This window comes from Vidua chalybeata, chromosome 27, assembly GCF_026979565.1.
Source record: "Vidua chalybeata isolate OUT-0048 chromosome 27, bVidCha1 merged haplotype, whole genome shotgun sequence".
Classification (NCBI taxonomy): Eukaryota; Metazoa; Chordata; class Aves; order Passeriformes; family Viduidae; genus Vidua; species Vidua chalybeata.
Genome location: NC_071556.1, coordinates 4175153 through 4199239, shown reverse-complemented (window position 1 = coordinate 4199239; position 24087 = coordinate 4175153). Strand labels below are relative to the sequence as shown.

The 24087-nt window shown below is 56.7% G+C and overlaps 1 protein-coding gene across 3 annotated transcripts; it reads right to left on the bottom strand.

The window, feature by feature from the left end:
* Nucleotides 1–75: 75 nt before the first annotated feature.
* On the bottom strand, nt 76–24060 carry SH3GL1 (SH3 domain containing GRB2 like 1, endophilin A2). 3 transcript variants are annotated; one of them, XM_053965921.1, is made up of 10 exons: nt 23865–24060; nt 8625–8693; nt 8450–8522; nt 7776–7919; nt 6222–6355; nt 5138–5296; nt 4604–4707; nt 3824–3948; nt 3300–3356; nt 76–1870 (listed from the first exon to the last, which is right to left on the bottom strand). In XM_053965921.1, exons 1-10 carry the CDS (start codon nt 23907–23909, stop codon nt 1674–1676), a joined length of 1107 nt encoding a protein of 368 aa, XP_053821896.1. In that variant the 5' UTR covers nt 23910–24060; the 3' UTR covers nt 76–1673. The 3 variants fall into 3 exon arrangements, with proteins under 3 accessions (XP_053821896.1, XP_053821897.1, XP_053821898.1); XM_053965922.1 differs by having other exon boundaries at nt 3300–3353; XM_053965923.1 differs by lacking the exon at nt 3300–3356.
* Between the last annotated feature and the right edge of the window lie 27 nt (nt 24061–24087).

Sequence of the window (24087 nt, the reverse complement as noted above, 5' to 3'; positions counted from 1 at the left end):
TGGAAGTTGTCCCTGCCCATGACTTTCCAGGTCCCATCCCAAACCGAACCATTCCCTGATTCCACGACGCAGCCGTTAGAAAGAAGAAAACATTTAATACTTTCATTCAGAGATACAAGTCAAGAATTGTGGGTCATCAATTTTTTCCCCCTAAAAACCAGGAGAAACCATTACAAAAAAACAAACAAACAAAAAGATCTAGCGAGGTGTCCCAGCTGACAGAACGCGTTTCAATCCACCTGAGCGGGAGCCGGTGTCCCCAGGACGTGACCCTGGTCCCACCGGGGAGGGGACACCCCAGGACTCCGGTCCCTTGGGCTCCCTGCCCTGCTGGGAGCAGGGGGGGCTGCCCTGTGCCCCCCCTGGGGCCGGGGTCACTGCTCGGGGCGTGGGGGTCAGACACACGTGGACATGCACGGACCAAATCCTTACAGAGAAGGGGATCAGGAGCCGGGAGCAGCAGGGACAGGGGTGCTGCAGCACAGCCCTGCACAGAGCTGGGGCTCACAGAGCAGGGCTGGGGCTCGTCCCAGCCCCACCAGGGGAAAAACCCACTTTTGTAGCAAGGAAAACCACGGAGCCCAGCAAACGCTGGGGCGAGCGCTGCCCTGCTGCCCCATGCCGAGCCCGTCCCCACCTCCTGGCCAGGAAAAGCACAGCTCAGGGAGAAGGGGTGGCAGAAGTGACACTGAGATGAACCATCCCTGTTCCCAGCAATCCAGGGGCACAGGGGGTGTGTTGCCCCCCAGGGAGGGTGGCCGTGGGCAGGGTGGGGGCGCAGGGAAGGCACGTGAGGGCCAGCTGAGCTCCAGCTGCAGGAGGATCCCCGGGAAGGGGGAATGGGCAGAGGAGCCACGACCTCTGCTCCACCACAGAGACACCCCGGGCGGTGACCCAGTTCCAGATGATCCTCCAGGTGTGACCGACTTGGGAGAGTTTGTAGCAGGAAAAGCCTGAGGTCCAGGAATAAAACACGGGCAGAAGGAGCAGCCCCACCTGCTGAGCTGAGAGGGGTTGGGCTCTGTGGGGAGGGGGCCAGGCGGGCAGGGGACATCCCTACTCTCCCTCCAGGATGGACAGGGATGGCTCCAAACCCCAGGCAGGGCTCAGCACCTGCCCTGCAGGGCTGCTTTAGTGTTCACTGGGTGTTTTAGTGTTGCTGTGCTCCAGCTCCCCTCCCCTGATCCCTCTGGGATCCCTCTGGAGATCTGTGGGGACAGGGGCAGCGAGGGTGGGGCTGGGGATGCCCTGCCCCGGGGCCGTGTGTCCAGGACACATCCCAGTCTCATCCGTGTGTCCAGGACACATCCCAGCTCTGTCACCTGCCTGATCCGTGTGTCCAGGACACATCCCAGCTCTGTCACCTGCCTCATCTGGGCGCTGGACCCAAAGGGAAGACGGGAAGTGGGGAGGGACAGGGACAGGGACAAGGACAGGGCAGTGCCGGTGGCACGGCCAGGGCTGGGGGCGCACAAAGTACCGAAGTTCAAGCACCAGAAGGACAAAGGAAAAAAAAAAAACAAAAAACAAAAAACCAACAAATTCACGGGGGGAAGGGGCCGTGGGACCCTTCTGGTTTGTTCCCTGGTAGCGCCTGGCCCCGAGGTGAGGCGGGGAGGGCGAGGATGGAGCTGGAATGGAGCTCGGGACACTCGGGGCGGAGCGGCGCCGTCTCACTGAGGTAGCGGGACCAGCACTTCCACGTAGTTGAGCGGGAAGAAGCCGGACTGGCCGTGGATCATCCCCTCGTACCAGTTCTCGTCGATCTGGTTCGTCAGGGTGATGATGTCGCCCTCCTTGAAGCCCAGCTCGCCGTCGTTCTCGGGCTCGAAGTCGTAGAGGGCTTTGCAGCAGGGCTGGTCCAGGGGGGCTGCGGGGACAGCGGGGACACGTCAGCAGGACCCCACACAGCCCTGCCCTGGCACCGGGGATTCCTGCCACGGCCTCTGCATCCCGCCTGGACTGGCAGGGCTGGCTCCAGTGGCCCTTCACTGCTCCCTGCAAGTTCCTCTGCTCCCCGCTCCTGTCCCAGCACAGATCTGCCTCCAACAGCCCTGTGCTGCTCCTGCCTGCACTTCTGCATTCCAGCCTCAGCGGGATCACTGACAGCCACGTTATCCCCTGCCCTGAACCTCGGTGGTGGGGTTGGACATGGAGGGGGACTCTGGAGGGGTCACCCCACACCTGAGGGTGACAGGAGGGACAGGACAGCAGCTGCCTCCCTGGTCACGGGGCTTCAAATCCATGAGCAGCCCCTCAAAACTCAGGAGAAGCCTGAAATCTCATTCATTCCCCCAGCTCAGCTCCAGGATTTAAGCATCACCTTTTGGCTGCAAAGGGATTTTCTGTGGGATTTCCTGCTGCTCATTCTGTGTGCTCACATTTTGGGACTCAGCTCTGGAGCTGGGAGAATCCCAGCGGAAAGGGACAGAGCTAAGAGAGATCTCCAGGGCCTCCCCACTGTGCTGGGGCTCTCCCAGCCAGGGCAAGGGAATGGCAGCAAGGGCACATCCAGCTGCTGAATATCCCTGGAAGTGTCCCAGGCCAGGTCGGACAGGGCTTGGAGCAGCCTGGGACAGTGGGAGGTGTCCCTGCCCATGGCAGGGGGTGGAATGAGATGGTCTTGAAGGTCCCTCCCAACCCAAACCATTCCATGATTCCAGGACCCACAGCAAGGGAGGGCCCAGCATGAGAAGAGCACTCAGAAATCACCACAAGCAGCAGCCAGACATCGATGGGTTTGAGAGAACTCCCCAAATCACCAGGCTGGTCCCACCACCTGCTCCAGGCTCCTTCCCAGCACAACAGCTCCAAGCCCCAGCCCAGCCCAGGCATCCCAAGGTCCTGCAGGAGGAACCACGGACCCCACATCACCCCACAACCCCTCTGGGGCCCAGCTGGGACCACACCCCACAAACTCCATGAGCTGAGGTTCTGCCTCCTCCCTCCAGCCTTCCACAGGGACACAGGGAGCAGGAGTGGGAGACATCCAGGCTGGGTGCTTGTAAGAACAGGGAAATCCTTGAGGTGTCTGATGTCTCATGGGAAAGCAGCTGATCCTGATGGATCAGGACACGCCTGGGTGCTGGGAGCTGCTGCAGCTCCTCCAGGTGAGCCAGGCTCTGCTTTTGGGGGTGGAAAATCCCACTGGAGCGTGGCTGGGTTAATTCAGGGCTCAGGCTCAGCACGGAGGGATGAGCAGCTCCAAGGAGCAGCAGCAGCAGCAGCAGGGAGGAGCAGCCAGGAGGGATGGGGAGGAGGAGGCCACACACGGAGCAGTGCAGAGGGAGGAAACTCACGGATACTCCTGACGGAGGCCCGGGACGGCTTGTCCGACCGGAAAGAGGCGGAAGCTGCTTCCAAACAAAAGAGAGACATGCTTAAACCAACGGGAACGGGAGACAGGGACAGGCAGGGCCCAGGGGGATCTGTTAGGAGAAACAGCAGGGCCCCCATGCTGTTAGGAACCTGACGGGATCAGGGAGGGAGGGAGGGATGCAGCGGGATGGAAGACAAGGAGGGAGGGAGAGAGGCAGAAAGGGAGGGAGGGAGGGAGGGAGGCTTCAGTTTTCCTGTCTGGCACTGGCAGCGAGAGGCCCAGGCTGGAGACCCCTCTGGCACATCCCCAAAGCCAACACAGCAAAGGCTCCTGGGTCCCAGGAGAAAAGAGCCCGATCTAGAGGCATTCCTGACGTTTTCCAGAGCCACAGGCTCGTGCAGGAGCATCCAGCACAGCAGGAACATCCTGTGCAGGCAGAGCAGCTGCCCTCCTTCCCTGGGAGGCTGCTCCAGAGGCACCAGTGAACACCTGGGACGACGTTACCTGAGACTTTGGGGGTGGGGTTGCAGGAGAAGCCCCCGTTGGACTGGTCAGTCTCCCTGAAGTCGTACGTCTCCCTGGGCTTGGGTTTGTATTCCCGCTTGGGACGTGAGGAGGCCTCCCTCATCCTGGGACAGGGAAAAGAAACGTGGAAAAGTGCCATGAGGAATGGAACAGGATGGGATCAACACGGTGTTTATCCTCCTGGGGGGCTGCACAGGGCAGGAAGGGGTTTGGAGACAGGGATTTGCACAAGTCCCTGTGCTGGAGCCTTTGGAAGGTGGGGCTTTCCCAGGGTTTGGGATCTGCCCTTCAAGAGGGCTCACACATCCCAGGGTTTGCTATGGAATGCTCAGGAATTCAGGCCAGCAGAGGACACTCGTGCTGCAGTTTGAAAGCTCATACTTGGCAGGGTCCTCCCAGCTCCTCCCAATTCAGAGCAGGCATGGGATCCACTCTGCAGTTTCTCCCAGGAGGGAAGAGCAGCAGGGGAGCACAGCCCTCCAGAGTGGGGAGGCTGAGGAAGGAGAGGTGGGACAAGCCTTCCTCAGCCAGGATTTGGGCTGGACACCCAACTAAATTCAAATCCCACCTGGAACAGCCACAGGAATTGGCTTTTTCAAGGCCAGGTTGGACAGGGCTCAGAGCAACCTGGGGTAGTGGAAGGTGTCCCTGCTCCATGAGCCCCAAGATCCCTTCCAGCCCCATCCATTATGGGACTCTGGGATTCCAAGGGGGACTCAGGTGTTTCCAGAGGTTTCCAGGGAACACCCTGGGACTCACCTGCGCTTGAGCTTCTCGGCCAGCTCGTCCAGGATCTGCACGGCCTGCCTGTGGTAATCCAGCTGGGCGTCCACCAGGGCTGACAGCTGGCTCACCTGCTCGATCTGGGCAACACGGGGCTGGCATCAGCACCTGCTCCCAGCTGGGCACTCCTGCACTGCCCTGGGGCAGCCGTGGGGAGCCCAGGAGGAGCTTTGGGATCCGGCTGAGACGGCGCAGGACAGAGCCCATTTCCTGCCACTCTGGGTTTGCCAGCTGGGAAATGCTTCCCAAACCCTTCCCAGCTGTGTTAGCTCCCAAGCTGATCCCCTCACCAACCCAAGAGGAGCATGTTTGGTGCCAGGCACAGGCTGTGCTCTGACCAAGAGCTGGGTCAGGGGCTAAACAAAGGCCTGTCCCTCAGATCTGGGCTTTCCCACAGCAGAATCACACTTGGGAAGAGAGGAGTGGAAATCAGTGTGTAATCAGTGCCTCCCTCAGGAGATCCCACCCCAGGGGCACAGAACCCCCCCAGCTCTGCTCTCCCACACTCACATCTGTCTCCAGGAGGTTGTGCATGCTGGTCTCTGCCACTTCCTTGGACTCCTCAAACTTCTCCATGGCCTGCCGGAGCTCCTCGTCGGGGATCTTGCCCTGTCGCTTCTTCTTGTAGTCGAAGTCCAGGCGCCTCCCTTCCAGCTTCTTGAGATGGTGCTGGGGGAGGATGGAGAGAACAGGGAAGAGGGAAAAGCCAGAGGCTTGGGAGGGCAGCTCCAGTTACAGGCTGAGTTCACTGGTGTCAGAAACCTGATCTCCTGTGGCTCCCACCTTTGCTCCAGGTGGGAGAGAGGCCCTGGGGTGTGATGAGGGAATGATTCCAGACCCTTTCCACTGAGGAAAAGGCTGCAGAGCAGCCCAGGTCTGCTCCCCACAAAGCTTTTTGGGAAGGTGAAGAGCTGTCCTGCTCCTTTCAGCTCCCCAGGAGCTGCAGGGATCTCTGGACAGCAGGAGTGTGGGTTCTGGGCACTGCACTCCTGGATCTTAGGGCAGGGATGTTTAAAGTAGCCCCATGGAAATGGGTAGAGACAGGCACTGAGGCAGCACTTGGTGGTTGTTTCACCAGGACAGCACTGACAGTGAAAACTCCCTCAGGAGACTGGCCTGGGAAACTGGAGGTCGGGATGGATCCTGTTACAAGGCACACAGGAGCTGGTGAGCTCCCTGCTCTCCCAGTAAGACCCCAGAGGGCTCCTTGGGATGCTGAGTAGAGACCTGAGGGGAGCTTGCTCAGAGCTTGGAGCCCAAATTTATCCCATCTGGGAGCTCACAGCACTAAGAACCCAATTCAGCAAGCCCAGAAGGGGGGTTGGGATGTATTCCCATGGCACCCTCCATCAGACATGGCAAATGGAGAACCATTCCAACCTGCATGCAGCCTTTTGGGCTGCTCAGGAGCAGCAGGAGCAGCGCTGAGCAGGGAGGAAATACCAGAGAGTCTGGAGGGAGAAAACACACACAGTGCAGGGAATTCCTGCCAGCCCCTGGTTCCCAGCACTCCAGAGCAGGCAGCTCCGTTCCCCAACAGCCAAAGAGCCCAGAGAGCAGGGAGATGAGGAGAGAAAACCACGGGGGAGTTTACCTGGATCTCTTTCAGGTCCTTGTCACACAGGTTCTGCAGGGGATCAATGAAGTTCTGTTTGACCTCGATGTCCAGCGAGTCCTTCACCTCCGCCAGGCGTTTCATGGATTCGCCGGCGTCGAGGAGCGCGTCCCCTGCAGGGAAAGGGAGAGGGAGAAGGGAATTAAACAGAGCCTGAGGCCCAGGGACCTGCCTCAGCTCTCTTCCTTCTTCCTTCTCAGCAGGAAGCCCTTGTGGGTCCCAGAATCGTGGAGTGGTTTGGGTTGGAAGGACCCTAAAGCCCATCCAGTCCCACTGTCCCAGGTTGCTCCAAGCTGGCCTTGGACAGTCCCAGAGTTCAAAGTCACTCATTGAAACCTGTTCAGTTCCATCCTTTTCTAAGGCTCTGGCCACTCTGACACTTAAGCCAGCAAAGCATATTCAGTGCTGGCTTTTTAGTGCAGAGGAAACATTTAGAGATGAAATTATTCCTGTGCAGCTTTGGCAAAACAACAATTTCAGCAGTGCAGGAACACAGGAAAATACATGAGTGAGAGAGAGGGCCAAGGGAAAACATCTCTCCATTGTCCAGCTGGAAAAATCAATAGACCAGAAGTGTTATTTCACTTGTAATATCTCTGAAAAACCTGGAAGGGAGGGATGGAGCCCTCAATGCTGCTTTAAGGAGGCCATTAAGGAAATAGAGTTCGGTGTGCTCTCCTAAAAGCTTCCTTCCCTTGCTCTCCTCAGTCCCTGTGAGCCAGGATTGATGCAGAGCTCTGAGCTGGCCAGGGAGGATCTCCAAAATCCTCTGTCAGTCCCAAAAGCAGCCAGAGGTTTTTAATTTCCCTGAGGCAAGGCAGCTCCTCCCTGCCCTGGCAGAGCCAGCTGTGCTGCCAGGGGGCCATCACGTGCGCTGGCCGAGGTCCCAGGGGATTAAAACTGATGTCACCAAAAGGCTTCACCCCCTCCTCCCTGCCAGTCACACGTGGCTCCAAGGAACAGCCAGAAGATTTCTTGGCTTCAGCCTCCCAATGGAATCACAGCAAGGTTTGGGTTGGAAGGGATCCTTAAGAGCTCTGTGGAACTCCCAATTTTGCTCGATCCCGTTCCTGCTTCGCTGCTCAGTTTAGAGGGAAGTTTTTATTTTATGTGCAAATTTATCTCAGTGTTTAATAAGAAAGTGGATTGAGATATCTGGGATCACAGAATAACAGAATGGTTTGGGATGGAAGGAGCTTAAAGCTCATCCAGTCCCTCTTTCCACTATTCCAGGCTGCTCCAGCCTGGCCTTGGACACTTCCAGGGATTCAGGGGCAGCTGCAGCTGCTCTGGGCACCCTGTGCCAGGGCCTCACCCTCCTCACAGGCAGGGATTTTTTCCAATATCCCATCTAAACCTCCTCTCTTTCCCTCAGAATCTGCTCACTCTGTAAGCTTCTGAACCCCTTTTAAGCCCCACACACTGTTCAGTGCCACAAAGTTCACCCAAACCCTTCCAGAATTCAGAGTGCCACCTCAGAAATGAATCAGGAGCCTGCCCCACTCCCCCTCCACAGTCCTGGGGGGCACTCACCAAAGTTGGAATCCTCTCCCAGCTCCTTCCCATAGCGGATCATGCACTCCCCCAGCAGCCCCTCGGACTGGGGGTAGCCGGGGTTCTTCACCTGCCCGCGGATCTTGGACATCGTGTTGAGCATGGTGAGCTTGGCTCTGGAAGCTGCCACAAAAACACCTCAGCCTCTGCCACCTCTGCATTCCCTGCATCCCTCAGCAGGTTTTTTTTTTCCCCCTCCCCACCCTTGCTACACCCAAAGCCAAGAGGCTCCATTGTCTCCATCCCCCAGAAATATTCCTTGCTACGAAAAAAAGGTTCTTTTCCAAGACACAAAGCAAAAATAGTTCCCCACTGCTTGGTCAGGGATGGCCAGAGGAGTTTCCCCAGCCCTCCCAGGGTCCCTGGTGTGCTCTCTGGAGCAGCTGGTTGGAAGGATGCAGGGCTGACAGAGCCAGCCACCCCTTCCCAGCCCAGAAACACCACTTTTCTTGGACATTCCGAGAAAAATGGGTCCCCTTAGGGCCTCTCTGGGTCTGAGGCAAAAGCTGCATCTGTTCTGTCCCTGCTCAGCAGCCTGGATTCAGGGCAGGAGGGGTACCCAGATCTCCTCCTGATCCAAACCTGGAGCAAAAGGGGTCTCCCTGATCTCCCTGTTTCCCTGGGAAGGGGCCAGGGGAGGTGCAGGTCCTCACCTGGGTTGGGCTGGAGGTACTCTATGGTTCTGGTCAGTACTTCTGTGACCGCCTTGCTGGTCACGTCCACTTTCTGCAGGAGAGACAAGAGCCCATTGAGGATCAGCTCAGGGATTCAGTCAATCCCACAGGAGCCATGGGGTGATTTTGGGGTTTCCTCTGGTTCCCCACTCACCTTTTCCATCTCCTTGAAGTCATCGTCTAACTTGGTCCCTTCGGCCCCTCCGACCTTCTCGCTGACCAGCTGTGGAGAAAGGACAAGGGAGGAGGATCAGGCACTGACTGAACCTTCCCACCTCAAGGAGGAATTCCCTGGGAGAGAAGGGGAACAGGGATGGTCCACACAGCACCTGCAAGAGAAAGGAGGCGGCAGGAACAGCCCAAAGCCCCTCAAAAAGACCCCACCAAAGCCCCAAACATCCCTGAGCACCCAAAGCTTGGCTCAGTCAGGATGTTCCTCACCCACCAGGAGCTCCACAGCTCCCTAAATCCCAGCCCACGGCTCCAACTCCAACGCCTGCTGGAAAAAACAAGCAGCACAAACGTCTCTCAGCTCCATTTGGAGCCAAGGACTCGGTTTCACACACAGCAAAATCCAAGTAAACAGGGAATGAACACACTCAGCTCCCAGAAAGCAGCACAGAACAGCCTGGGGAGTGCAGGGGGAGAGCACAGCCAGCACTCTGGAACTGCTGGAGCAGCTCAGGATCTGGGATAAGGGGCTGGAATTCTTTGTCAGAGATGTTTGACAAGCTGGGAAGTCGAGGCTCATTTCAGCCCCAGACCCTGACCTGCAGCGTTCCCTGCCCAGGGGTGACCAGTGCCCCCAGTAACCCCCCCAAAGTGTCCTTCCCTGCAGCCCAGGCAGGACAATGTTCCCTTCCCAGCCCCTGCACTGCCTGGGGATGCAAGACATGGGAATTGGCCAAAATTGGAATCATGGAATGGCTGAGGTTGGAAAAGAGCCCCAAGATCATGGAGTCCGACCACGTTCACCTCTAACCCGTGTCCCCAGGTGCCACATCCGTGTGTTTTTTGGACTCCTCCAGGGATGGGGACTCCAGCACTGCTCTGGGCAGCTGTGCCAATGCCTGGCCACCCTTTCCATGAACAAATTTTCCCTGATTTCCAATCTAAACCGTCCCTGGTGCAACTTGAGGCCGTTTCCTCTTGTCCTGTTGTTCCCTGGGAGCAGAGCTCGACCCCCACCTGGCTCCACCCTCCTGTCAGGGAGCTGTGGGGAGCAATTAGTGATTATTTTGCCCCAAACGACAGCAAATTCCCCATCCAGACATCCAAAGTGGTCTGGGAAACATGGCACTGGCTCCCAGGGATCCACGCCTGCCCCGGGGCATTGTCAGGATTCCTCCTGTTTGTGCTGAAAACTCCAAATCTGAAGGAACAATCGGGTTTGTTTACTCCAACATCAAATATTTGATTTTTATCGAGGCTTTCTTCCTCTGGAACACTCCTGCTCCCACGAGGATACAAAATGGGGCTGGATGTTTTCTGAGGAAGAGGGGGAGGGATCCCTTTAGGGAATTATCCAGGTTCAGAAGCACCTGGAGACACCAAACCAGCCACAGGGAAGGGAAGGGAAGGGAAGGGAAGGGAAGGGAAGGGAAGGGAAGGGAAGGGAAGGGAAGGGAAGGGAAGGGAAGGGAAGGGAAGGGAAGGGAAGGGAAGGGAAGGGAAGGGAAGGGAAGGGAAGGGAAGGGAAGGGAAGGGAAGGGAAGGGAAGGGAAGGGAAGGGAAGGGAAGGGAAGGGAAGGGAAAAGAGAGAAGAAATGAAGGAAAGCTCTCCTGGTTCACCCAGCTCTGGATTTCACTCTCCTACTTTACCCTCTGATAAGGGACATGGGACACAGCCAGAGTGAATCAGGCTGGGCAATCTCTGCTCCTTATTCCCTCCTCCACAATCCCTGCTCCCCAATCCCTGCTCCCATTCCTTGTTCCCATTCCCTGCTCCCATTCCCTGCTCCCATTCCTTGTTCCCATTCCCTGCTTCCAATCCCTGCTCCTGCCCAGCCCTCGGAAGCAGCTCCAGGGGACAGATCCCATCAGCCCCAGCTGCCTGCAGATGGAGAACCCATCCGAGTGGGATTTCCTGCTTTCCTTGGACGCCTGCTCCACAGCAGGGGTGCCAGCACACACCCCAGCCCCGAGCTGGCCAGGCACGCTTTTCTCTCGAGCCTGGAAAACGTCCCAGGAGCAGCTGCCAGGCCTGCCAGGACAAGCTCAGCAGGGCACAGCTCTGCCCCAGCTGCCACCCCCTGTCCCCTGCCAAGAATGCCACAGCCAGAACGGGATCCCCTCCACCAGGGTCACACCTCCAGAAGCCTGCTCTGCTCCCTAACACACCTGGGAAGGGTGCAGCCACCCCAAGCAGTTCCAATCCCACTTTCCTCCTTTTGGGAAGCTGTAAATAACCCCTGCCAGGACTCTGCTCCGAGGGGCCCGCGCGCCAGGCTGGCAGAATCCATCCCCACAGCGATTCCGGAGGCTCCACACCCTCTGGAGAGCCCAGAGAAGAGAAGGAAGCAAAACCCCCTCATTTCCAGACTAATTTAATCCTCCTTTTGACGTCCAAGAAGTGCTGCTGCTGCCCTGCTGGGAGGGAATAATAAGATTGAGGTTCTCTCCCTGCTGGCTCTAATTAAACTGGGAGGCGTCAGCACGGGAGGAGAGGAGGAGGGACTCCATCCCCACATCCAAACCCGTCAGGAAGGGAGACAAACCAACACAGATCCCCCAGACACGAGCCTGGAGGAGCTGTCAGCAGCTCCTGGTTTAACCTGGAGCCTCACCATGCTCAGGGAGCTGAATTTCCAAAGTGCCCCATTGTGCATCCCCAAAGGGCCTGGGAAGGATGGGAAGGGGGTGCCTGCCTTCCCCTGACCTCTCCAGGATCCATGGAAGGAAAGAAGGAAGGAAGGAAGGAAGGAAGGGTTTATCCATACATTGCTTGGCCTAAGGGAACTGGAAGGCAGTTGGAGAAATGCTGGTGCTGCAGATTCCAGCAGCCCTTCCCCCAGGAAGCAGCCATGGGGCTTTTTGGAGGATGTGCTGACAATTCTTCTGCATTTTGATTTCCTGAGCAGCCAGCAGAAAGAAGGCTTGGGATACATCCCTGTTCCCCTGGCTGGGATCTCACCTTTCCTGAGAGGAGAGGATGGCGAGAGCAGACATGGAAATGGTTAAGAACCAAACCAAACCAAACATTCCCTGGGAGTGGAAGAGCAGAACAAGTCCGGCCTCCCTGGTTTCTGGATGGGAAACATGCAAGGGGTTCACCCTGGGAGCAGCGAGAGCCGGAGCCTTTGGCCAAACACTTCCCAGAGCAAATATTGGCCCAGGGCGCTGCAGCTGGCACGGCCTGGGCAGATACAATCTGCTCCCACTTGGCTGCTCCTGGCAGATATTTCACCTGGAATTCCACCCACAGGGCCCTGCGAGGGAGGTGAGGGCTGAGGCAGCCTGTGCACGCCAGCTGAGGAGCCAGGAGCACACCCCTCACTTCCAGCTGGCTTTAATTAAAAGGACACAGCTCAAATGTGCCCCAGATAGCTCCAACCTGAGGTGGGGGTGGCAGGGAGGTGCCTCAGGTTCCTGGGAGCTCAGCACCCAGCCGGGCTCATCATCAGGAGAGCTCATCCAGAGGGACTGGACACAGCCCCTCTCCACCCAAGGCTGCTCCAGCCATGCTCCACAGCTTCATTTTGGAGCTCACAGGGGATTCCTTCAGATTCCTTGGCAGAGGGATTGGACACAGCCTTTCTCCACCCAAGGCTGCTCCAGCCATGCTCCAGAGCTTCATTTTGGAGCTCACAGGGGATTCCTTCAGATTCCTTGGCAGGGGCGTGGGAATGGGAACAATCCCGACTTCCCCTTGTGGGGGAAGATGTCAGGAATGAAAGAGCCGTTGTTGGAATGAGCCAGGGTGGCCAGGGGAGAGGCAGGAATGGTGTGTGTGTGCATGGAGAGGGGCAAGGAGGGATGCACAGGGACTCTCCTGGCAGCTGGACTGGGGAAGGAACGTGGGAATGCTGCACAGCCGCTCGGGAGCCTGGCTGGGATGTGCCTGGGTAAATTCAGGAGCATGGAAGGTTAGGAGAGATTTTGGGAGCAGAGCTGGGCAGTCCCAAGTGAGGAATTCCTGCATCGTTCCAGGTGTACAGGTGGAGAATAAATGGTGATTTTTGGGCTGCACCATCAGCAAAATCCCTGATAAACCTGGGAAGGTGCCAGGAGCCAAACTTCCCCAGCTGAGGAGCTCCTCAAAAGCTGGAGGAGGGCAAATTCCAGCACAGCCACCCTGAAGGTCTCATCTGCCCAGCTCATGGATGAGCGAGCCCAAGTCCATGTTATTTTCTGCTGATCACCAGCTTCCCCACGGGATTTCACAGACCTCATTTTGATATTTTGCTCTCCAGCCTTTAAATATTTTAAAATGGGAAATTATCCCTAATTCCCTCAGCCTTAAACAAGCAAAACACACCAAGAGAAACCCGAAAACCAGGGTTTTTTTTAAACTCACTTTCTTTTTTCCACCGCAGTCAGCCCTATTTATAACACATCAAACATTTGCCATCCTTGCAATCAAAACAGTTCCCTACAGTCGACTGAAAACCTTATTCCTGCAGACTCTGGGGTATCAAAGCCTTCCTCTTCCTCCCCTCCACCCTCCCAACAGCAAGTTCCCCCCAAGAAATACAGAAACAAACCCACAGATGAGCAAACAGAGAAGCAGCTCTACCCTGGCTCCCTTCATCCCAGCCCAGGGTGAAAAGCCAGCCCACAAACTCAGGGAAAAAGGGGTGGGAATGTTTTGAACCCTCAAAGCTCAGCACAGGAGAAGGAGTGAAGGAAATCCAGGGTTAACTGGGATTGCTGGTGCCCAGTTTAATCGTGCCCAATGGCACAGATTTGTGGGATGCTCCATAAAACCTAAATAGAGGCACCACCACCTCCCCAGCTCGGCAGGGTGTGACTCCCTGGCATTCAACTTCATTTTGGGTCATCCCCATCATCCTGCAGAGCCAACGTGACCCTGCCCAGCTCCGTGTGTGTGTGTGAGCCTGGGAGCACAGCAAAGGGCTTCAGTCACTCAGCCAGTGGGGTTTGGCAATGGCAGGGCTGGAAAGCCCCCAAAACCTCCTGGAAAAACACACCAGCCCAGCTGCAGCACCTGGAAAAGCCTCAGGGTTCTCCTGGAGTGCCCCACATGGCTCTGCTGCCATGGAGCTCCCTGCAGAACCAGCTGGTCCTGGGAGGTGTCCTGGGCCACCACGGGATCCCAGCCCTGGGGGGATCAGCCTATCCCAGGATCCCATCTCAGGATCCCAGCCCATCCCAGGATCAGCCTATCCCAGGATCCCAGCCCCGAGGGAATCAGCCCATCCGAGGATCCCAGCCCTGGTGGGATCAGCCCATTCCAGGATCTCAGTTCTGATGAGCTCAGCCCATCCTGGGATCCTAGTCCTGGTGGGATCAGCCTATCCCAGGATCCCAGCCCCGAAGGAATCAGCCCATCCGAGGATCCTAGTCCTGGTGGGATCAGCCTATCCCGAGATCCCAGTGCTGACAGACTCAGCCCATCCCGAGATCCCAGCCCTGATGGGCTCAGCTCATCCCAGGACCCCATCTCAGGATCCCAGCCCTGATGGGCTCAGCCCATCCCAGGACCCCATCTCAGGATCCCAGCCCATCTCAGGATCCCAGCCCATCCCAGGACCCCATCTCAGGATCCCAGCCCATCCCAGGACCCCATCTCAGGATCCCAGCCCATCTCAGGATCCCAGCCCATCCCAGGACCCCATCTCAGGATCCCAGCCCATCCCAGGACCCCATCTCAGGATCCCAGCCCATCTCAGGATCCCAGCCCATCCCAGGACCCCATCTCAGGATCCCAGCCCATCCCAGGACCCCATCTCAGGATCCCAGCCCATCTCAGGATCCCAGCCCATCCCAGGACCCCATCTCAGGATCCCAGCCCATCCCAGGACCCCATCTCAGGATCCCAGCCCATCTCAGGATCCCAGCCCATCCCAGGACCCCATCTCAGGATCCCAGCCCATCCCAGGACCCCATCTCAGGATCCCAGCCCATCCCAGGACCCCATCTCAGGATCCCAGCCCATCCCGGGTTCCCAGCTCCGACGGGCTCAGCCCACAGCAGGATCCCAGCCCTGGTGCCTGCCCCAGAGCAGCAGGCAGCCCGGGGTTGGGGCGAGCTGGGCACACCCTCAGCACAGCTCACACTGATCTGAGCAACTCCTGACCTACTTTGAGCAGAAGAAAACAGATCCCAGTGTTTATTGTGCAGAGCAGGGGAGGAACAATTACCTCCAGCCTTGCAAGAGGGAGGCACGTTCCCAAGTCCCCAGAGGCTGCCCCTGGATCCCTGGCAGTGTCCAAGGCCAGCTTGGACGGAGCTTGGAGCAGCCTGGGACAGTCCAAGGTGTCCCTGCCATGGCAGGGTGGGACTCTGTGACCTTCAAGGTCCCTTCCAACCCAAACCACTCTGTGGCCCTGAGATGTCTCACATCCCCTCCTGGCAAAGCAGAGGAGGAGGAACAGCAGCCAGAGCTCTCAGGCTCCAGCCCCTCTAAGCACACCCTGCTGCTGGCTCCAAATGTCATCCCTATGGATCTGACCTGCCTGGGGGGCACCTGGCCACTCCACCAGCCACTCTGTTGTCTGATCTTCCAGAGAAACAGCTCCCAGGAACATTTCCACCCCATTCCACAACCCTTCTCCTGCAGTTCCTTCCTGGTGTTTTTCCCACTCCCATCTTCCACGAGAGGCCAGTCCTGGCCGAGCCTTGCACCCAAGTGCTGGGGATGAGCTCCATGATGGAACCACGGAATCTCTGGCTTGGAAAAGACTCGTGCCAAGGCACTTGAGGTGCTCGGCTGCCTCCAGACACGTGCTCAGGGAAAACGTGTCTCGGAACACCCTGAGCTTCCCACCCCCTCAGCAGCTGAGACTGGGATCTCTCCCCTCCCCACAGCGCCACAGGAATTCCTTGATCTGGAGCAGGAAGGTCAGGCTGGAACAATGAACAGCTCCTTCCCTTCCCTCTGCCGAGGAGGAAAGGCTTCCCAGTGACCTCGGGTCGTAAACTTATCCTATGGAAACGGCAGGGAAGGGCTGCACAGGCGGCTTTCCAGGAGCCACCTGCCAGCCCTCCTCCTCCTCCTCCTCCTCCTCAGGATCGGGTGACTCATCTCCATCCAGCAGATGGGCTGCAGGAATGAGGACAGTGGGAATTAAAGGCAAACCCAGGACTGCAGCAGCAGCCAGCGGGGCCGGCGGCAGCGCCGGGCCAGCCAAGGGCGCTCGGAGGATGCTCTGCAATGCAGCTGCTCCTTCCTGGCTTTGGGAATTCCTCCTCTCCTGGGCTGCAGGGCACAGCTCTGCCCTAGAGCCCTGGTTACCAAGCTCCCTGCTCACTGGGCTGATCTCTCAGCTCTTTTTTCCAGCAGGAGACAGAGAAGGGCACAACCTTGCCCTCCCAGAGCAGGCTCATCCCAAAGGATGAAGGTTTCCATAGAAGTGTTGGAATGCTCGTGCTGGAGGGGATAGGGGCACCTCCCAACAGCCATTTACATCCTGTTTTCTCCTGTTATTAATTCTCACATGCTCTGAACCAAACCAGACACAATTTCTACTCAGCTGGGAAAAAAAAAAAAATCATGGAATTGGGTCAAGTTCCAGGGAAAACACAAACACATGAGGAGCAGCAGCAGCTCCTCTCTCCCCTCACACACTTCCAGTGACTTCAGCAATTGAGAGGAAGTTCACTAAACTGAGGGGAAAACATGGAATATTGGCCTTGCATGCAGACTTCCTGCACAGCCTGCCCGTGTCCTATCCCAGTGAATCACAGCCTGGCTTTTCAAAGCTGCTGAGCCATCACTCCTCGGCAGCTCCACCCGGCCCCAGGACAGCAGCTCCTCGCCCTGGAGGCTTGGAGCTGCTCTGAAGCTGCTCCTGAGATGGGATAGAAAAGTGCAAAGCACTAAAAGTGCCTCCTAAGAATCGCAATCCTTGTTTTTCCCAGCTGCAAAGCTTCAGGAAGAGCAGCCTTGTCCTGCAGGCAGCATTTGGAGGCTCGGCCCACACGGTGCTCTGAGGGATTTCCCAAAAAAAACAAGGGGGAAAAGAGGGAAAGGAGGGTGTAAGACACCTGTAAACCCCTGGAAAGAACACCAAGCAGCAGAAGGGATTTCTGCTCCCTGTGAAAACCAGGAAAAACACCTCCCTGAGGCGCTGGGATCACCCAAAGTGAGGATACAGCAGGAGGCAAGAGACTGTCAGGAGCTGGGAAGGAGCCAGAAAACCTCTGGATCTGCAGGATGATGGGAGCAAGCCAGGCTGGTGGGACACAGAGAGCTGCTGGGACACGGCTCTACAGCCAGCAGGGAGATCAAAAAAGATCCAAATCTCCCCCAAAGGAAGGCAAACTCCTGCTCCTGGCGTGGGCTGGGTGGGAGAGCCCCGTGCAGAGCAGGTTTCACACGGGGAGCAGGGCACAGACATCAAAGGGGACAGAAATGGCTGAGGACACTGTAAACACTCGTTTTCCTTGTTCCTTTGAATTCTAGGAAAAGCTCTGTGGCTATCAGAGCAGAGCACAGCATCCTAAGGAAGGGGAGAGTGGGAAGAGGCAACCCCAGAGTTGGATCAAACTCCTGCATCAGCTCCTCCAGAGCTCTGCACCAGGGCATTCCCACATCCCAGGGCTTCTGGCAGCTTCCAGCCCATCCAAGATGCTGCTGAATCCAATTCTTTCCTCACTGCACGCTGAGACTCATTTTGGGATGGTTCAATTGGGATAAAATCCCCCCCCCCACCAGCACTTGGCATCACTGTGGCCTTCCTGCCCTGCAGGCAGAGCCAGAGGTGGCCCAGAAATCCTGGGAGATGAAATTTGGGTGATGTTTTATCCCAGGCAGGCACAAAAGGCCAGAGCTTTTGCCCTTTATAACTCCCCCAGTACAATCAGGAGGAGCTTTACTGGGACAGGAGCTCCTCCAACATCTGGCACTCCGGATTTGCTGCTCCCTCAGAACCACAGACACACGTCAGCAGCAAAAAAGATGGTTCCTAATCCAGGGAAGAAAATTAGGGAAAAAAAAAAAACCAACCCAGCACTTTCTCCTGTAGTGGAATTGCTTCGGGTGTAGATAATTGTTTACCTCTTTTCTGCCTTTTTCATCATGAAAGTGGGAAAATTAAGTTTAAATGTAGCTAATCTTGGGATGCCAAACCAGATTTGGTCAGGAAAGTGGTTAATAAATTATCACTGGAGAATCAAGTCTGGCCCAGCCAGGGGGTGCAGCCGGGTTTTCAGGCTCTAGGATGAATTATGAAGCATTTTCTCAATTAGGAAAAGCCCTTTAAAGCTTTAATCATGCAAATTTAACCTTCTGTCTCAAAGACAGAATTTCATTATGGAGATGTTTAACTCATCTTTTTTTTTTTTTCCTTTGGAGCAGAAAAGCAATTTAATTAGTGACAGTACCATGAACTTTATTAATAGCCAGGCATTAGGAGATCCTAAAATTCCCAATGGCTTTAAAAGGACTGGTTCTATTAATTAGCTATTGGTGGCAATGCTGGGAAGGGGGGGGTTACAAGGCTTTTCTTGGAGGCAGGAGCAATCCAGACTCTCCTGATGGATTCTCCAGGACCTTGGGCACCTCCAGGCACTCCCAGCCCCAAAAGCAGGAGAGGAAGCTCCAGCTCTGAGTCTGGGCCAGGCACGGCCCTTTCCTGCCAGAGGAACCTTTCCTGAAAGCCACGGGCTCACTGACTGAAGGGATGGGGCTGAGGGGGACAAGAAAGGGAAATCTGTAAAAAATATATTAATTATCACTTCTATAATCACAGGGAGAGGCCAAGATGGGCTGGATCCTGCACTAAGTCCTGTCATGGAGCAGCTGAGGAACAGGGAAGCTCTGGAATGCTGTGAAGCTTTCCCAGGGCCATGAGCTGGATCTTTCCCATCTGATCCAGGCAGGAAGGCTGGGACACAGCCATGGCACAGCTCAGAGGGAGCAGATCCACAGCAGAAGACAGGACCAGCCTCCTGCCTGCTGCCACTCCGGGCATCACATCCCAGGCTGGATTAATCCGTGCAGTTAAGGATGGGAAGGAGCAGGGACAGCGACCTCGGAGCTTTATGAAACACCAGCAGGGCTGGGATGCAGAGCTGAGTTTTCCATGTGAATGAGTTCAGCTGGAATTACACAGCCAAAACCATCTGGATTCGGGATTTCTTTGGTTTCTGGGCTTTTCAGCAGTTCTCCATCCTGCCTGGGAGGGAGAGCAGCAGGGATCCAGCAGGATCAGCCCCTCACATCCCAGCAGACACCAGGCTGGATTTTGGCACTGGGATTTCTGCAGTCTCAGGCAGGAGGAGCTGCCCTGCTCCCTCCCCATCCCCTGGAATTCCCACAGGGATGGGGCTGGGAGCCCTGGCAAAAGGCACTGGCATATGCAGGGATGGGGGAGAGGAGGAAGAAGGAGGGAAAAAAAAAAAAAAAAGTGCTAAAGAAATGAATCAGCTTTTACAAGGCAGGCTGCCTGAGCTCATCCCCATTTTGCTCTTTCCCAGGAGGAAAGCAGTGGCAGGGAAAAGGGGGAGGAAGGATTTCCTTTTGCTCATGCAGGAACCATCCCCTGTGCAACCAGCTGGATAAATCCATGATTGCATGACGTGGATTCAGCATCACATGAGCCCCCCCTGAGTCACAGATCCTGCCCTCATCCCAGATTCCCCCAGCTGCAAGCACAGGATAACACTTTCCCTGACATCAGCCACGGGAAGGGGAGCAAACAGAGCAGGATATGGAGAGCTGGACTTTCCCAGCTCTGTTTTCTGCCTCTGCCTTCCAGGAATCAGAGCTCCTGTTACTCTCAGAGCCCAATGGCTGCAAAAAAAAAAAAAAAAAAAAAAAAACCTTAAAGTGGGGAGAAAATCAATTTATAGGAAACTCTGGAGAGAAACAATCCTGGAGAAATGAAACCTGCTTGGTTCTGGGGCTGCTCAGCTCCAACAATGATTGACCAGCAATGTAGGGACAGGGTTTTGATGTAAATCACCCTGGAAAAAGGAGAAGGAATCCACAGGAAAATATCCTGGCTGCAGGAGGATGTGGCAGAGGCACCTCTGTGAGTGCCCAGTCAGCATCAGCCAGCCCTGAAGGGATGCACTGGCACCTCATCCCTGTCTCCAAGAGGTTTGGGGACACTCAGCCTCTGCTTTCCACCTGCCACACGTGGAATTGTGGAATGGGTGAGGTTGGAAAAGAGCTTTAAGGCCACTGAGTCCAGCCAAGCACCAGGTTCACATCCTTGGGGACAACCATGTCCCCAAGTGCCACATCCACATGGCTCTTGAACACTTCAGGGATGGGGACTCCACCACTGCCCTGGGCAGGCTGTTCCAACCCCTGACAACCTTTTCCATGGAAAAAAAAAAGCATTAATATCAAATTTCAGCCTCACTGAGGCTGTTTCCTCCCTCCTGTCACTTGTTCCCGGGCAGACTGAGCCCTGTCCCCTTCCAGGGAGCTGTGGAGAGGAATGAGGTCTCCCCTGAGCCTCCTTTTCCCTGTGGATCTGCAAACACATCAGCAGAACAGCCCTTCCCAGTGCCAGCAGAGCTGCAGGGAGCCAGGGCAGGATGCTCTGGGATGGAAGCAGAGCTGGAGGATGTCACCCCAGCAAATTCAGCTTTCCCCCAGCCTCAAGAGCAGATGAAAGACAAACCCAGGAGCTGCAGGAGAATCCAGCCCAGGTTAATGTTAATTCAGAAACATCAAGTGCTGTGGGACAGAGGTTGGCAGGAGGCTCCAGGCTGGCAGGCATCAGCAAAATCCCTCGACTTCCCAGTCCAAATTCCCATGTACAGATAAGGAGCTTAGAGCCTGATGCTGCCAAATCCCTCCCACAGGAATTCCCTGCTCCCCCCTTTGCTCACAGGGTGCTGAGGCCCTGGCACAGCTCCCCAAAGATGCTGTGGCTGCCCCATGCCTGGAAGTGTCCAAGGCTCAGAGCACTCTGGGATAGTGGAAGGTGTCCCTGCCCATGGATTAAGGTCCTTTCCAACCCAAACCATCCCAAAGACACCTCCTGCCTCCAAGAGAGGCCAGTGGGAGAGAGCTGAGTTATTATCAAAAAAAAAAAAAAAAAAAAAAAAAAAAAAAAAAAAAAAAAAGGGGAAAAAAAAGGAGCTTTTGAAAGGTTCATCTGGGAAAGGGAAGGAAAATCCCACACGTGAAAGCAGAGCACAAAATCACTGCAGAGAGAACCTCGGCTGAGGAGGGAAGAAAGGAAACCCAGGGAGAAGTGAAGGAAATCCCAGTTCAGCAGCACCAAGAGCAATGACCACAAAGATCAAAAAAAAAAAAAAAAGGGGAAATGCCCTCCCTGCCAGCTGCACCCTGTCCCCTCAGTGTCACACACAGCTCGGAGCAGCACCTGGAGGAAGCTCCCAGGGCAGGGAAAGCTTTCCCTGCTGGCCCAGGGAGCTTGGCAAGGTCCTGCTGGGCTGAGCTGCCTGTCCCAGGCTCTGGAGCACATCCCAGGCCAGGCAGGGAGCAAGGGGCTATTTATGGTCTAAAATACCTCTGGAAGCTTTGGGAGCTGTCATCAAACTCAGGGAGATGTGTGTGTGTGTCAAGGGCCGCTGAGATTTAATTAGCACTTGCCTTTTCTCCTTCTGGAAAATGGCTCTGGGTGTGGAGGAGGAGGTGGCTGGGCTGTGGCTTGGGCCAGCACGAGCTCCTGAGCCCAGGCAGGCCTGGCAGGGTTTAGGCCCAGCTCACACAGGCTTTGGGAGCACGTTAATCCAGTTTGGAATGGCAGCAGCACCCAGGGCTGAACCCCAGCCTGGTTGGGGTTGGAAGGGACCTTCAATCCCATCCTGTCCCAGCTCTGCCACGACAGGGACACCTTCCACTGTCCCAGGCTGCTCCAAGCCCTGTCCCACCTGGCCTTGGGCACTGCCAGGGGGTGGAAGGAGATGAGCTCCGAGGTCTCCTCCATCCCAAACCCTGCTGGGGCTGTGCTGGGAATCCCAGGGCTCACAAACCCATCCCTGCATCCCCCTGTGCCCAGAGAGCTCCTGGGCTGCTCCTGCTGCCAGCTGAGCGGGACCCAGGCAGGACTCCCGGGATCCCTCCAGGCCTGGTGCTGCTCCCCATCCCTGCTGACACCCCCAGCATTCCCTCGGGATCCCCCCAGAGCAGCAGCCACTCCTGCCCACTGCCTGGGAAGAGCTGCAGGATTTTAGGATTTCCATCAGTTTGTACAAAACCCAAACGGTGCAAAGGAAGCTGTTTCTGCACCAGAAGGTCCCTGTGAATTCCAGGCTGGATGAAACCTTGGACCAGGCAGGGACTTCCCACCCTGTTCCCAGCTCCAAGCTGCCGCTGTTTCTCCCCCTTCCTCAGGATGTTTCCTCCAGCTTTCTTTATTTTTTTTAGGGAACAGTTTGCTGTGAACAGGCAGAACCTGTTCTGGACACACTCAGAGCTGTTCCCCATCTGCAGCATTTGCCAGCACGACTCAGATTTTTATTTATATATTTTTTTTTTCCAGGATACTCCAGGCTCTCTCCTGTGTGTGGGCGCCCGGCTGCCTCACCCAGGGGAGACGTGGGCTTGGAGGAATCACATGGATGAGACCCACGAGCCAAGCCCTGCTCCCTCTGGATCCTGGACAGGGATCCCAAACCCTTTGGGGTCCCTGCAGACCCCGCTCCTGGCTCTGTTTGCCTTCAATGAACGTGGAACAAAACGTCACATTTTAGGAAAGATCTTCCACATGTTGGGCTTTGGCAGCGTCTGATGGTTTGAAGGGAGCCAAAAAATAACTAATCCTCCCCTCCTTCAGCCAAGGGCTGAGTGGGACCAGAGGGGAGAAAAGGGGGAAAGGGAAAGAAGGGAGGAAGAGACAAAAAAATGGCCAAACTGGAACCAGTGACTCCCAGTTTCCAGTCAGAGCATCTCTAAGTCATGGACACCTCTGTCCCTGTCCCTGGAGCACTGCAGGGGGTGGCAGCACCTCTGGAAAAATTTGTAATTCCTCCAAAAAATGGTTTAAAATGATATTTTTGGGCTTAGGAATGTGTTAGTCCTGAGTCACTGAGGGGTTTTCACCTCCTGACAGCACCACAGCACATCCAGGCCAGCAAAATCCTCCCACTCCGAGTCCCCAGCGCGACTTTTCCCCATGGAAGTTGTGAAAAAACACCACAAAAACCACCCCACGATGGGTTTAGTGGGAAAGGGGGTGGAGGATGACTTCAGGAATTTGTTCTTTTGCATTGCTGGGTAAATAAAATGGATTTGGTGAAACAGAGCCAAGGAAGAAGGCGACACACGTCGCACACAGGGGTGGGATGAGCTGAAAGGGTTTTAAACTCAAGTGATGGAAAACACGATCCGTGTTCCAAATTTATCTGGAATTTCAACCAGGGGCAGGAAAGCAGCAGCAGAGGGGGATTTGTGATTCCTGAACCGTTCCCAAAATGCATTAACAAAACTGTGAACGGGAATCGACGGGAAGGAGAATTCTGGTGGGGGGGGTGGGAATGGCCACCCCTCATTTGAGGGAGAGGGGGAAAAAAAAGCGTTTCTGAACCTTCTTTGAGGCACAATCCCACATGGAATCGTGGAAGGGATCGTGGAATATCCCATTCCACTGTCCCGGCTGCTCCAAGCCCGGCCTCGGGCACTTCCAGGGCTGGGAAAATCGGGGCAAGAGCTCCGAGGACACGCGAACGCCTCGATCCTGGCTGCAATTCCCGAACCTCCGGAGCTTTTCCCGAATTTCCCCCCCCCCCCCCCCGACCCCCCCCAAGCCCTTTTCCCCCGGGAAAAGCGGGAAGCGGGAGCTTCCCGAGGCCGGGGTTACCGGGGCCGCTGCTCCCGGGGCTTCCCGCTCCGGCTCTCCCGGCCGTTTTAGGGATCCCGGTTGTCCGGGAAGGGGGAAGCACCCGCCGTGACCCCCGTGGTGTCACCGGGCCCGCACCCTCCGCTCCCCGCCGGAGGAGTTTCCCCCGCGGTGCCACCGGGAGAGCGGCTCCCCCAAACCGGGCCCCCACCGCCACCACCCCCGCGGGTCCCAGCTCCGCTCACGGCCCGCACCGAGCCCCGGGATCACACTGAGAACCGGGCGATACGAGCCCGGGATAGCGGGGAGTGCCAGGCTGGACACCGCGGGGTACCGGGGGATGCCCGGCGGGCCCAGCACCGGGATGCCCGGAGGGGATAACGGCGGGGAGCGGGCACCGCCGGGGCAGCAGCGGCCGGGACGGGTTCTCCGAACCGGTAAGGGAAGAGCGGCCTCCCCGGAGCCCAACGGCGGCGGGAACGGGCGCGGGGGTGCCGGTGTCTCACCTGGGTCGCTTTGTAGAACTGCTTCTTCAGCCCCGCCACCGACATGGTGCCGGTGCCGGTGCCTGGCTCGGTGGCGGCGGGGGCCCGGTCTGCGGGCGGCGGGACCTGGTGCGGGGGCGGCGGGAGCCTCGGGAGCCTCAGGACGCTCCGCCCGTCCCAGCCCGGCCCGGCCCGTCCCCGCCGCCGCTTCCGCCGCCGCCCGGCCCCGCCCCCGGCCGCCACC

Bases quoted from the DNA above. Each gene is read 5' to 3' on its own strand.
- SH3GL1 (XM_053965921.1), bottom strand. From the start codon at position 23,909: ATGTCGGTGGCGGGGCTGAAGAAGCAGTTCTACAAAGCGACCCAG. The intron at 4,708-5,137 runs GTGAGTGTGGGA...CGTGTTGCCCAG, and splicing joins ACAACCTCCTGGAGACAGAT to ATCGAGCAGGTGAGCCAGCT. The intron at 3,357-3,823 runs GTAACGTCGTCC...TTTGTTTGGAAG, and splicing joins CCCCACCCCCAAAGTCTCAG to CAGCTTCCGCCTCTTTCCGG.